General features: G+C 45.2%; 1 protein-coding gene across 1 annotated transcript; it reads right to left on the bottom strand.

Annotated features, from left to right (window-relative positions):
* Positions 1 to 7394: 7394 nt before the first annotated feature.
* On the bottom strand, positions 7395 to 14246 carry ZP4 (zona pellucida glycoprotein 4). Its single transcript, XM_003800089.1, has 12 exons — positions 14072 to 14246; positions 13696 to 13817; positions 13507 to 13609; positions 12422 to 12574; positions 11500 to 11687; positions 10928 to 11025; positions 9948 to 10078; positions 9590 to 9779; positions 9231 to 9381; positions 8880 to 8958; positions 7654 to 7767; positions 7395 to 7498 (listed from the first exon to the last, which is right to left on the bottom strand). Exons 1-12 carry the CDS (start codon positions 14244 to 14246, stop codon positions 7395 to 7397), a joined length of 1608 nt encoding a protein of 535 aa, XP_003800137.1.
* Positions 14247 to 14598: the final 352 nt, after the last annotated feature.

The raw sequence follows: 14598 nt of genomic DNA, 5'->3' as shown, positions 1-14598 counted from the left end.
GTCTCAGGGTTTCAGTGTCATCTCACGACAGTCACTCCAGTAGATTAAGATTGTCTACATGGTAATTGCAAAAGGGTTGACTCACGGAATTTAGATGTGACCTTGACAGAAAGCTGCTTCCCTGGCCCTCATTACGAATGGACTTATTTATAGGCCTTCCCATCACCTCTCTATAGCTTCCTGGGCAACAGCAAATGCCAGGAACAGCATGCCGGCAGGGAGCAGCCTTTGGGAGGACACAAGGAGGAGGGGGTGCAGAGGGTTATCAAGAGCCTGGAGCCTGATTCATGGTCAAATGCAGAACACCATGCAGGCACGTAAAACACTCTTTACCCTGCGCTCGACCCTCCCCACCCCCAGGGTTTACTTCAGGGGGCTCAGCAAGAAAGCTCACACGCACAGAGACAGAGACAACTTCTTCCCACCATAGTCAAATCAATGTCACCTTATAAAAATGGTTTTCTCTGTGTACAGAGAACTTCACTGGGGCCTCTGAGAAGATGCAGAGGGATGGGGACACTGCTCAGGAGTCCTCGAGGGCTCACTTGTCATCACAGCGAACACGTCCTCCATCTGTAGGGACTACAGGCCTGGACAAGAGACAGATACCTACCATACATACAGAGAGAAAATGACAGTGACAGCTGGGACAGGAGATGTGGACACGCTGTCCCTTCAGTGTAATCTAAACAGTACACACACACCATGCTTGTTTCTGGACTGACAAGTGGTGGGCAACAGTTACTTTGGGGGAGAGGGATTGGGAGTGAAATACAGGAGTTATTTTGTGCTTTTTTTTTATGGATTGAAGTTTTTTTTCATTTAATTTGATCATGCTAGAGGTAGGATTATCTCTTTCTATTGTGTATGTACATTTTTTTTCACTATTTCTATTGTGTATATATGTACATATATACGTACACAATATGTGTACATAATATTTTTTCTCATATATATATACATACATAATATTCTTTCTATCGTGTATATATCTGTACAGATATAATGTATACATATTATGTGTACATAATATATACGACTTTTTTTTTTTTTGAGTCAGAGTCTCATTCTGTCACCCTGGATAGAGTGCTGTGGCATCATAGCTTACAGCAACCTCAAATTTCTGGGCTTGAGCGATACTCTTGCCTTAGCCTCTCGAATAGCTGGGACCACAGGCCTGTGCCACTATACCCAGTTAGTTTTTCTATTGTTAATATATACTTTTAGTATATATTTTTTATATATTAGCATTATAATATACATCATAATATTGGCATCATATTATGGCATCAATTGATGCCATAATATTGGCATCAATTATGGCATCATAATATACAATACTAATATACATTTATATATATATGTATTAGTATATATTTTTAATATTAGTATATACAGGGTCTTGTTCTTGCTCAGTCTGTTCTCAAACTCCGGAGCTCAAGCAATCCACATGCCTCTCAGAGTGCTAGGATTACTTACAAGCATGAGCCATGTCTTATATCTTAAAAAATGATTATAAATATTAATCTGCAACTTCAGGCCAAAAGACAGATAAGTGTTGGCAAGGATGTGGAGAAATTGGAACCCTCATATATTACTGGTGGGGATGTAACGTGGAGGAGCCACTTTGGACAACACTTGTGTAGCTCTTCAAAATGTTAAACATGTAACTACCATGTGATCCAGAATTTACCAAGAGGAAAAATATATATATGTGTATTCAGACAAAGACATGTATATGAATATTCATAGCTGCGTTAGCCGCAATAGCCTATAGATGGAAACCACCCAAATATCCATCAGTAAATGAATGAATAACCAGGGACAGTATCACCCAACCACACAGAGGAGTGAAGTACTGAATTGCTACAGCGTGGGTGAAACGTGCCCACGTTACGTTAAAAGAGCCAATCGCAAAAAGCTATGTGTCATGTGACTTCATTCATATGAAATGTCCAGAAAAGACAAATCTCTAGAGACCAATCAGTGGTTGTCAGGGGCTGGGGTGTGGAGGGACTGGTGATTTCTCATGGGCATAGGGATTTTTTGCTGTGCCAGTGGTTGTGCAACCACCATTTGGTCTGTGAATCCACCAAAAGCCACTGAATTGTGTACTCTAAAAGGGTCCATGATAAGGGAGGTGAGTTATATCCCAATAAAGCTGTTTAAACAATCATTAGTAACAGAGCTGGGTTTCTGAAGAGAAGGGTATAGCCACCACTAAATTTGTAATAATTCTGTGTTGCATTATTTTCATTGTGGTCAAGTACTTTAAGAGGAGAGACAAGTTGCAAAGGCCATTAGGTTCCTGTGAACCTGTGGTCTCATCCCAGAGACACAAGGAGTCAGGGGAAAAAGAGGGGGTCACTGACAGAGGCAGGAGTCTGCTGGTCCTAAAAGGCTTCCCTGGCCAGAAGTTGCTAGATTAGGGAAATAGTGTATTCTGGTTGAAATCCAGGCATTCTCTGAGAACTCTCTAGGCTCCTTTAAATCTGGTAAAATCTGTCATAGTTTGGTATGATTCACTCAGTGGATGTTCTCTGAGCTCCTGCTCTGTGCCAGGCCCTTTGCCCTAGACAAGGACATGGGCATTTTTAGGAGGAAAGTCTGATTTCAGTGAGATCTGGGTGACCCAGCCATCCACAAGGGTGATTGGCACCCAGCTCACCCAGCAGCCCCACCTCACCTGTCTCAGGGCCACTTTCTGTGACAGAAGGGTGGCCACTGGAAACATCAGTTTTCTTAACATAAAACATTTTTTCATTGACAAAAATTGTATGTACTGATTCTGTACATGCTTTGAATTATGCCTTCTGTACTAGCTAAACAAGCTAATTAACATCATCTCTCATTTTTGTGTGTGGTGAGAACATTTAAATTCTCTTAGCAATTTTCAAGAATACATTGTTATTGACAATAGTCACCATGTTGTACACTTCTCCAACTTCTTCGTAACTGAAATTTTATATCCTTTGATATCGCCACTCCGACTGTTCTTTATCTTCTGCTTTCTTGGGAAACTAATCTTGTAGGTATTTTTGGTGCATTTAAAACAAATTTAACATTCTGAGAGGGCTGTGCTTAAATACAGATGAGGGGGTGCTACGGTTCGATTATTTCTCTCTCCAAAACTCACACTGAGATTTAGTTGTCGTTGTGACAGTAGTAAGAGGAGGGACCAGTGAGAGGTGATTAGGCCATGAGGGCTCCACCTTCCTGGGCAGGACTGGTGCCTTCATAAAGGTCAAGTTCAGCCACTTTTCCTACCTTCCTCTTCTCTTCTATAGTGAGATGACCCAGTAAGAAGGGCCTCACCCAGTGCTGCCCCATGATCTTGGGCTTCTCAGCCTCCAAATCTGTTCATTACAAATAACCCAGTTTCTGATATTCTATCACAGCAGCACAAATGGCCTGAGATAAATTGACCAAGTACATAAGAACACTTGGAAAATATAAAATAATTTTCTAGCCCAACCCTTTATTTCATTATTTAAGACAAATTTGACAGGTGACTTATTTTAGGCACTGTGATTGGAGCCTGTTCATCATCTTCCTTTTACCAGCAGGCCTCTGATGCCTCCCTTCCCTCCCGTTTGACTTGAAATGGGGGGGGGGGCTTTACTTGATTTGGCCATTTCTTGCCACCTGATCAGATACTTGGGGGTGTTGGGGAAGATGAGATTTTCCCCCATAGCAGTGTCCACAGTCCTTTTTCACATTAATAAGAGTGGAAAAGCAGTTCTTCTTGGGAAAAGTGGGGAGAGATAGGTAAGTGACACAGCTGTCTGACCTCTGTTCCCTCTGGCCTGCAGATGTGGCAGTAAAGCTTGCACAAACTTTTACTAACCAGTGGCTAGCATTTAACTCTTAGTAGGCAGAAATGTGCCAGGGCACAAGACGCTAAAGCAGGTTGCCAGCTCACAGCATGAAAACAGCAATCAGGGGAGTAGAGTTTTTAAGGGATATCTCCAAACCAGGACCAACAGAAAATAACTGAAGGGGATTAAAAATAGTCGAAGAGCAAAAAGTTTAGAGCCAGCAAGCTAGAAATTTTAGAGGTGAGAAAGTTGAGTCCATAGAGATTCTGTGCTTTTCCGATAGTGTGTGGTTGGTCTTCCGGTCTGCATATTCTGGGTGAAAGGGCTTATCACGGAGTGTGACATTATTAGAATAAAGTTTCCACCAAGTGGCTTCAGTTTCTGGTTTCTTACTCTTATGTATTTCCAGACAACATAAACATGTTTCATGCTGGTTGTTGGAATATGGTTCTTTAATTGCTTAGTAATTAAGTAGTAACTGAATTAGCAATTTCATTTCCTTATAGAGAATTTACTTTGTCCAGTATAAGGAGTCCCTTCTAGTCATCAGCCAGCTGTCTTAGATTAGCCTTCCAAGGTGCGCCCTGGATAAAACTGTCTGCCAGAAAAGTGACCAAATGAAGGAATCTTGTAACACTTCTTGAATTCCTTACTTGTTGATCAAAGCATTTTCATCTTTAGTTTGGCTCCAAACATGTTGTTTCTCAATCTTAGCTTTTACGAGCCATAGGATATTTTATCAGCTTTATTTTAATGAATAAAAGTTATTTTGTAGGCGGTGCCTGTGGCTCAAAGGAGTAGGGTGCCGGCCCCATATACTGGAGGTGGAGGGTTCAAACCCACCCCAGCCAAAAAAAAAAAAAGTTATTTCATATGTATTTTAAAATATGTGGAATGGAATGATTAAATCAAGATAATTAACATGAATTACCTTGCATAATTGCCATTTTGTAATGAGAACACTTAAAATCTCCTCTTAGCAATTATTAGCTAGAGTTGCTGTGTTACACAATAGTTCTCTTGCATTTATCCCCGAGATTTTTGTATTCTTCTACCCTCTGCTTCTGTAAGTTTAAATTTTTAAGAGTCCACATTTGATACGTTTCCTGGGCCTGAGTTATTTTACTGAAGAGCCTTCAAGTTCAGCCATGTCATAAAAACAGGATTTCCTTTCAAGTCTGAGTAGTATCCCCGTGTGTATGTAGATATAACATTTTTTTTTTTTTTTGCAGTTTTGGCTGGGGTGGGGTTTGAACCTGCCACCCCCAGTACATGGGGCTGGTGCCCCACTCCTTGAGCCACAGGTGCCGCCCAATTTTTTCATTTCTTTAGTCTACTAATGGACTAACGGTTGATTCTATATCTTTGGCGAGCAGGCGGGAATGGAGTGCAGGCTGATAGGATCTGCAGTTATGACTCAACATCTGAAGACAGATGTGGCTACCTGTCACATGCACAGACAGCGATGCACTGGATTACAGGACTTGTCCCCAACAATGCCCACCTACCTTCAAGGGATTTAGGGCAACTAGAATTTTAACAAGACCAGGTGTGCAAGACGAGGGAACTGAAGAAATATAAAGTTAGGAATGATGACAAAGAGACACGAGACACAGAATAGAATTTTCTAAGTCGGGAGCTCAGGGGACCACCGCCTGTTTGTGGGCTCTGGAGAGTGGCCCCAAGTCTTTGTTCCTCACAGCTTTTCTTGAAACCTTTGCCCAGGTGGTGAGCTGAGGGAGGGCACAAAGACACCCGCAGTTTCCTTGAGTGAGCTATCCGCTTCAATTGTTATTAAAGTTAAGGATTTGAGCAGTTTTGGAGCATCTGAAACTTGAGCCTTGTGTGGGGGAAGCCTCCTGTCTGGAGTCACAGATCCCTAGGGAGGTGTTAAGCTCTGCTACTTCACTGTGGAGTAAAACACCCCTGGGGTTAATCTCCTCTGAGGAATCCGTGGGAGAGAGGCTTGTTCCTCTCATCACCACCATGGAGGATTTTCCTCTGTGATAAGGGGTGCAAGCCCTTTTCCCTGGATCTCAGGGCTCGAGCTATTCCCTTGGTCTCTGCCCCCACCAAATGCAAATCTCCACAATGGGTATCTGTTTTGTCTAATGAGCAGGAAACTACCTAGAAGGTGTATCTATGCCAGGTCTTGTCATGATTTCTTTTGGGACCATTTACTTCCTAAGTGTTCACAGACTCAGCAGAGTATTGGTGTAAGCTGTATCCCCAATAGGCCAGAGTTTCAGGAGAGGCCAGAAACTTGTTCAGGTAAGAAATTAAGCAATGGCCAGCTTACGGGCAATCTAGCTGACTTTTCTTTGTTCTGACTCCTTCAGCTTTTTAATTTTCACTTTTTCTGGGGGTGCCCTCCCCTGTCAAGAATGGGGTCTTTGATCCCCATTCTCCCTGCATCCAAGAACCAGGTGCTCAGGGCTAAGATATCCTTCATCAAGCTGAACCTGTCCCTGCCACTGGAAACTGGTCTCTGAAGAACTGTTTCTGTACCTTGGAGTTAAGAGCACAAGTTTTGAAGCTCTACTAAGGTTCAAGTTCTAGCTCTACCTTTAATTGGCCTGATAAGTTATTTAATCGGTCCTAGGTTCCAGACATTGGAGATGAATGTTCAGATTGTCGTGAGGCTTGGGTGTTTAAAATATCAAGCATCTAGGATGGTTTTTCCTGTGACAAGCACACAGCATCCCCCTCTGAATAAGGGCAACATTCATGTCCTTGCGGAGCAGTTTAAGGTGGTGTTGTCTTGACCATAAAGACGTTCAAAGTAAAAGGTGTTACAGTTGGCTTTTGGAAGGTCAACCTAGCAGCTACTCCCTGAAGAGGGATTAAGTAGGGAAACTTGAACCAGGATTTGTTTCAGAGCTTCACTGCAAGAAGACTAGAGGGTACCGCAGAGTATGACCAACAGCAGCAGTTACAGAGACCTCATAACTATTACAAGTTCAAGTACCTTGAGTAGAACATTTGCCTTGAGAAGTGATTGGTAGGAAAGACAGGAAGATACAGTCTTAAAGACCATTATATTAGTGTGGTCTGACTCCACGAAGTAGCCTCTGATCAAGCTGCCTCCAGGTGACCAACTCACCAGATACCTTTTACTCATTATTCCACACCTTGGTTTTCAGGTCTAATGCTTGGCCTAGGAATATCAGTATCTGGGAAATGGGTAGAAATGTGGATTTGTTCTAAGCCTCAGCCAAATCAAACTCAGTAGGCCCAGAATTCTATTTATCAGCCTTCCTGTGACCTTGATGCATACTAGCATTCAAGAAACAGTGGTATAAGATTCATGAGCTGCAAAGTCAGACCAGTTCTACCCTAATTAGGTTGCCCTCATCCTGTGGAGGGCTTTTGTTCTATATTCTTGAGCTTTTAAAACCTCTGCTAAGTCAGGTGGTTACTGTATCAATTTTCTTATACTCAGGAGAGATACCAACCCAAGCTTGAAAGGTGAGATGCCAAGAGCAGATAGGCTAATTTTAGAGTGTCTTTTCACATTTCAAAAAAAGAAGCTTGGCACAGGCTAGTAGTGCAGTCTCGGTTTATTGACACATTTGCTCATCTCCGTTTCCTAATAGCCAAGTAGGTTACTAACAAGACTCCGGCGATTAAGGTCCCAGAAAGGCCTGCCACCCACAGAGCTTGTGAATCTTCAGGAATACCTAAAAGATATAGAGAGTAATATATGCTTAAAAAAAAAGTGAGAGACTGGCAAGTCTTCCACTGGAGAGGTTTCATTTGAAGAAAACATTGATTAGTAAGGGCTAGGAAGTAGTAACTTTGGTTTGGCTCGGGAGTTAGGCCTCCTCCTACTCACTTGAATATTTATGGAGCTTTTCAGAAGGGTCCTTAGTGGCTTGAAGTAGAATCATGGGGCCCTTGCTGGAGACACTAGCAGCACCGTTCTGAAGATGGATGTTAGCAATTCTTCCTGTTGGAGAGAAGAGGGCTAGTGATTTGTTGAGTTTTAGTTCACGTGGGGCAGAGGTAGGAGCGATACGGTATGAGTCCAGGTCACTTGCTATGAAAGTTTTTCCATACTTTATGGAGGCCTCACTTTAGTTAGCACAAACTTGAATAAGTCTGTGCTTTGTACCTAACACCTCAGTGTCACAGGGATCTGGGTATAGAGGTCCTGTTAAAACCTATCCCCAATTGCCATCCTTTCCTTGGGAGAGAACTTTGAGAATAGAGACCCTTCCCTATGATAGAGGGGCAACTGGCCAAACAGAACAGCATTTTAATCCTACCTCTATTTGCCAGTTATAGGACCTGGAAAGACTCTATCTAAGGTGGTTTACTTTATTAGGAGTAGGTATAATATACGTGATTGGAGTCAGATGTTAAAGTATTTGATGTTGTGTTTTGTAGACTACCATTTAGTAACTGAGTTTTGTTAGAAAAGACTTCAAGGGTCACAGATCCCAATTCATCCAGGGGCCAGATAGGGAGATGCTGGTGGACCAGGTAGGATACACCCTCCCCCCACCCACACACACCCACCCCTTAGGAGCATCTAAGCAACTAGAGACTGTACTCAGCCCAGGACTGTTCCTTCTGGAGAGCCTTAGCCCATGTTGCCAGATCTTCAAGCAGCTGTAGACATTTATATCTGTAAACTAGCCAGATGTGCTTTATGTAAAAGAGGGACTGATTTGGTTTCCTGGTCTAATCAATTTGGAAAGAGGTTAAAAGTCACCTGAGAATTTATCACTCCTTAGTATGTTCGACATATGCTCGTACCTATTTGTGATAGTGATGTCCTTTAGAGATCGGATCAAGGTATTTTGTTAAACATTCAATATTCTCTATTTGAGGCCATGCATTGTTAGTGATGGTCATCCTACAATACAAGCACTAAAACGTTTTTAAAGACATGGGATTCTGAGAAGCTTGCTACTTCTGTTCTGTATTATAGTATCACTTATAGAAGCTTTATTAGGTGAGTCTTCAGTTGATTTGGCCAGAGGGTAAGAAGGTTAAACACAGGACCCAAAAGTTCATTCAAGTCTGTTGTCTTGTGTAGACAGTGTAGCTACTCACGATCAGCAACAGGGCAGGTCACCCTACAGGATGGCATCGCCGCAGGCTGGCAGACGGACGCACTGCAGTGCAGATACACCTGGGAGTTAACAGAATTTGAGTCATGTCGTAGCACCATCACCTTGTAAGTCTTCAAGCCTGCTTTGTCTCCCGAGCAAGAAGTTCAGAAAGTTAGCAGAAAATCCACATCACAGTAGCCCTAATCACCTAGAATCCAGTTGACAGACCTTATTCATAATTGGTATCAAGGGCTGCCAGCATTAGAGAGGAGTGATAGGACATGGGAACAGTTCTAAGTTGGGAAGTTTCAGAGCTGGGCTGAGGAGAGGAGCAGGGAAGGAAGTGTCCTACCGGTCCCCTGAGAGCTTGCTTTGCCATCGCAGGGTCCACAAAGCTGAAGGTAAAGATGCTGAAGCGCCAGTGGTGGGAGGGAAATGGCAGATTCAAGGCCTTCTGGACAGGAATCAGCTGGGTCTGATAGTTGTCTCCAGTGTAGGGACATCTAAGCCAAGAGACCCAGAGGTCAAGACAGGCTTTTTATAAAAAAAATTTTTAAATTTAATTTTTTTGCAGTTTTTGGTCAAGGCTAGGTTTGAATCTACCACCTCCAGTAGATGGGGCCAGCACCCTACTCCTTTGAGCCACAGGCACTGCCCCATCGAGACAGGCTTCTGAGAGACTCAGGGCAGATAACTGAAAGGACCACTTACCCATTCACCAGCACAGGCCACTGTGGCTGACTCAGGGGGTTTGCGGCAGGTGTGGCCCAACACTGATGTAGGAGCAGCCCTAGGTAAGGGTCTGTTCTGTGAAGGATGGAGACATCCACATAGATGGGGTCCCGGAGCACCTTCACCACTGGGTAGTCACCAGCTGTGTAGTAAGAGCTATAGTTTCCATCTGCAAGAGACCAAAATAAGGACTTGGCATTGTAAGAACAGTCATTTGATGACTTTCTTCCACATAAATGCCTCTGTACTAGTGTCTCATGGCCAAGTCAGGGTCCTTCATGCCCCAGGGAAGACAATTTAGATCACAGGCCAAATGCTCTAGCCAAGGGTATCTTACCTTTGGCAATCTGAAGTTCCAAAGTGAGGGGTCCAAGTTGGATCTCAGCAAGGGGAGGGGGAAGAGTGAAGACCTGGATATTAACTGGGAGAGAACTGCTGCTTACAGAGTAGCTGCAGCTGACTCGGAGCCTGCAGAAAAACAAGACTTTAGCCAGCCAGCTTGGGTGGCTTGGTTACATACCCCTTTCATTTTAACTCTCACGGAGCCAGTAAGTGTTAGGTATCAGATGAATTTGTCAATGTGATAGATGTGGTTCTTGCCTTTGTGCAACTGTGTTATAGTTGGAGAGATAGGAGTGTAAATAAGACCCATGTTTGAGTTGAAGATAAGAACCATGAGAAATATAGACGTGATACTAGAGAAATAGGGATCTAATGTGCAGAGGAGTCAGATGTGATACTATGAGAAATAGTTATCTAATGTTTTCATTCTTCCTATCAAGTCCTCTCCTCAACTGTTGAGGTAGGAGCAACACCTGATACAAAAGCATGGAGCTAAGAAAGAGCTTGAAGACTTGAACATTTGACAGAAGGATTAGTCTGCAGTTAAAGTGTGAGAGGCTGAGAATGTTGGAAGCCTTTAGGCTGGAGAGACGTAGGGACTGTTTCTTGGAGGGCCCCGAAGGTTATGCTCATGTTAGTCCTTCCATAGCTTAAAGTCAACAAGAAACTTAAGTGTGGGATCTGCCGATGTGAGATTTTTTTCCTTTTAGCTGCAGCATGAAGGATGGAGACCAAAATGAGAAACCAAACCCAATTGAGTGGAATAGCAGAAATCCCAGGGAGCTTAGGGCTTCGATTAAGTTAAGGGCACCTGCATTGCTGCCTCTAGGTAGTGGTTACAAGATCAGCAAACTAAGGCAGCAGAAAGGGTTGCCAGTCTTGAGTATTCTGTGGATTCAGGGTTTATCTTGGAACTCCTGCTTTATGACAGAAGGTAAGTCACTCTGACTCAGCAGGGTCAGGCTAGGATTTTACCTCAAGATGCTATCACGGGTGATCGAGCCACGACTCCCATGTTTTACATTCCTGGTTGCCACCAGTTCATTCTCATATACTGCTTGGTCTCTGGTGACCTGCAGGAGGGGGTCAAGAGGAATGCTGGTCATTCCTGCCAGCCTGGTCAGAGACTCAGCTGTCCTCCCCTGTTGCATATTACGTTTTACTGCTCCCCGAGCACAGAGGCAATAGAACATAACCTGGGAAGTTATCACTTGACTCGTGTCAGAACTAAGGAATGGAAGAGGCAGCTGGGTTGTACCAGCAAGGCCAGTAATCATCCCTGAGGGTTTTCAATAAGAGGAACCTGCTCCTTGTTCTCTAAGCTTAAGATGACAGTCCCTTAGTTGATCACAGCTGTGATCTTAGCAAACCCAGAGGAAGTTTCAGCTTTCTCAGTGATGAGAGGCCCTAAAGACTATCCTGACCACACAATAGTGCGGAGCATCCTTCACTAGTGGCTGAGATATTCCACTTCTCCCCCACTAGTCACCAGGGCATTCCCGCTGACTTCTAGAGCCAAGAACAAGCCCAAGGGCAATTAGTCTCACCTGTCTTATAGTACCACAAGAAGTAAAGGGAATCCGGAACAGGACGAAGTTCTGTGTTGTCACCACAGGGTTACATCCACTATCATTCCCAAAGGCCAAGTGCACAGAACCCATGAGCAGCGGGGGCGAGGTCACATTCCGAGACACAGCGATGGAGAAGTGGCCCTCTTGACTGCAGTGCAGGGTCACTGGAACACCAGAATGGCTGTGCTGAAGGCAGGTCATCTCTCTTTTAAGGAGCCAGTCAATCAGGAGTCTTACTTTTGATCCCTTCCCTCTGGTATTGGAAGGGACCCTCGGAAGTTGGTATTGCCAGCTGATGGCCTTGGTGCTAAGCTCAGCTGTCCACAACCTCACCAAGGCTCTGAATGAGCACTTGGCTTTGAGTCCACCACCACTTACACGGCCTCAGACAAGGCATTCACCTCCCTGCTTTAGCTTCTTTATGAGATAGTAATACTAGCTCCTGCCTTGTTTTGCTTACCAGTTAAAATTCTTATCTCAGTGTGACACGGACATGCTCCTTGAGAGTGACTTTGTCATTAGAGAAACTTGGGGCATAACTTGGGACATGTGGAAAGTAGTGATCTTGAGAGAAGGCTCATTAAACAATCTCAGTCCAGCCAAAGTGGCTATCCCTTGGGGAAAGAGTTTCTATTGATCAATAAGTATTTGGCACGTAGACCTAACTTCTTGAGTTCATTTAGTGTTACTGGCTTTACAGTGGATTCTGGGACAATAGAAATTGGAGGGCTGTAGAAAGGTCTATGGCTCAGGGTCCAAGTGTTCTGGGAGATGAATAGATCTGCTTGGTTGGTCACTCAATATTTCCCTTCTGAGCAAACCCTTCTCTCCACCCCCTCTGGCTTTTGTAAGTAATTAGTATCCTTCCTCAGCTGGCTTCTGAGAGTCGGTAACTTACCCATGTTTCCATAGTAGCAGGAATTCGCCTCTTTGGAGCTGTAACAGCAGCCGAGCTCCTCGCAGTCCCCTTGAGAGATGGGTGAGGTTGTGCATGGAAGCCTGTCCACCACTGGGATGGAGTCACACTGGTCAGCACTGGGAGCATCCTGGGCTGGGTGTTGGAGGAAGAATAACTCAGTTAGGTAGTGGAGAGGTTGGTCTCGATCCTTGTTACAAGTCATTAACGTTAGATTCCTATAAGTGGGTAAGTGATTGGAATGGTGTATGTTAAATACTGTAGCTCAAGTCTCAAGGTTAAGGCAGCTCTTAGGAGTACCCTGGTGCTAGTTCATTTTGAAAGGGAATACTCAAGATTGGCAGAAGCACTTGGGCACCTACTTGCTCCACTAAGTAACAGGTCCTTCAAGCTGTGATGCAGATTGAAGTTACCCAGGGCCTTTTTGAAGTGTAAATCTGGTTCAGTGTGTCTAGGGTGAGGTCTGCCATTCCTTGGCCTTGCTGTTCATACAGGTTAGGCAGGTGAGAAACATCATGAATTCAAAGCTGTTCCCACTGAGGTGGGCTCTCAGATCACAAGGCTTTCTGAAATTGAGTGACTGTCCCTCTTCCTGTTGATTCTCGAGTGAAATCACAGCCCCCAGCTGAGGGCTTAGAGACTCGGGTTCTAGACTCAGCAAATAGTTTTTAGAGGGATTTTCCAGGTGCCCTCATTGGTATTGATTCCCTTCCCTGCCCTTCCCGAGGGCGAGGAGTTCCTGGTTTGGGGCTAGTTCCTGCGTGACTCCTAGCTCTGCCCCTCCACTGAGGCGCACATGGACAAGCCCCCTGCCGGGGGCAGCAATAGCGTTCACAGCACTAAGTTACAATTAGGGGAGGTAACTGCAAAGCCCTTCCCACAGTGCCCTAACTTTGAGTAATCTCTTAATTGGTAGTTACCCACGGACTGCTTGTGGAGGTCAGGAGAAAAAGAAAAAATCCTTTCTTCATTAATGTTGGCTGTCACTCTGGAGCCAGCAGGAGGGCACAAAGGCACCTTGCAGGCAGCTCTGCCCCCTCCCCAACCTGAAAGCTTCCAGCTGTTACCTAGAAGATCCACAGGACACTTGAGCAGATGACGCTTTGTAACCATCTCAGGTCCAGCCCCATCTCCTCTTTCCAGTCCAATTGGCATGACATAGTGGGAGTCCTGGGGAGACAGGCCCTGGGCAGTCAGCCTGGGCGGAGGCACGAGTGAGTCTCACCTGGTGTCCCTAACCACTGGCTCCTACTCACCTGCTCAGTGGCATAGCAGCCGCTGTAGGTTGCCTCCAACATCACGGAGCTGCCTGGGCCCTCCCTGACCCAGGTGCCACAGTCAGAGTCGTTCTGGAGCCTGTGCAGTAGTCCTTGGCTGTCTGGAGGGTGGGGAGAGGTAAAAGGCCAAGGGGTCAGTCTCCATGTCACCAGTCCTCGGAAAGGACGGCCAGCCTCACCATTAGACTCTTAGGGGCAGCAGCCGGTAGGAATAAGAGGAAAATCCAGTTCATCTCAGAAATACAGACTGTTCATTCTGCAGTTGGGGTCCATTGAAGGGGCAAAGTGTCAGGGCAGGGAGTTAGAGAGTGGTTTGAGGAAGCAGAGGGGACATAGCATGAGTCTTCAAACTTACCCCAAGCTACGAACACGGGGGGACTCTCTTCCTCCTGGAGGGAAAGGCTTACAGTGAACTGGAAGCTCCGTGGCCCACAGTGGAGCACGCCAGCATCATCTGGGGCCTCAGGTTTATGCTGGCTCAAAGCCAGGGATAAAGAAAGACACAGCAAGACGCCCCGCAGCAGCCACATGGTGCCACCAGGAGCCCAGACTCCCCACCTCCTCTCCAGAGAGTCAGGGGCCTGTGTGGGCCAGGCGATGCCTTTATACACAGGAGGCAGCCTGGGTTTGCAGGTGCGCGTTTTTGTGACAGGCAGGTGGGACGCTTTGGGAAAGGGTAATTCATTCAGCCGCATTTGCTGTGGGGCACAGTCTACAGGTGCATCCGATTAAATGTCACAATCCAGGCAGATTTCAGAGCCCAGGAAAAACGTGGTGCCTTTTAACTGGGAGGAGGGGGGGAGGCTTGCTCAGTAGAACACTTAGCTTATCGCCTTCCGAAGACCTTTCTCCAGAGTTCTGCCTATTGGGGTGAGTCAGCTC

This window comes from Otolemur garnettii, unplaced genomic scaffold, assembly GCF_000181295.1.
Source record: "Otolemur garnettii isolate 467f Iridium unplaced genomic scaffold, OtoGar3 scaffold00165, whole genome shotgun sequence".
NCBI classification, from domain to species: Eukaryota; Metazoa; Chordata; class Mammalia; order Primates; family Galagidae; genus Otolemur; species Otolemur garnettii.
This window is presented reverse-complemented; position numbering and strand designations above follow the sequence as displayed.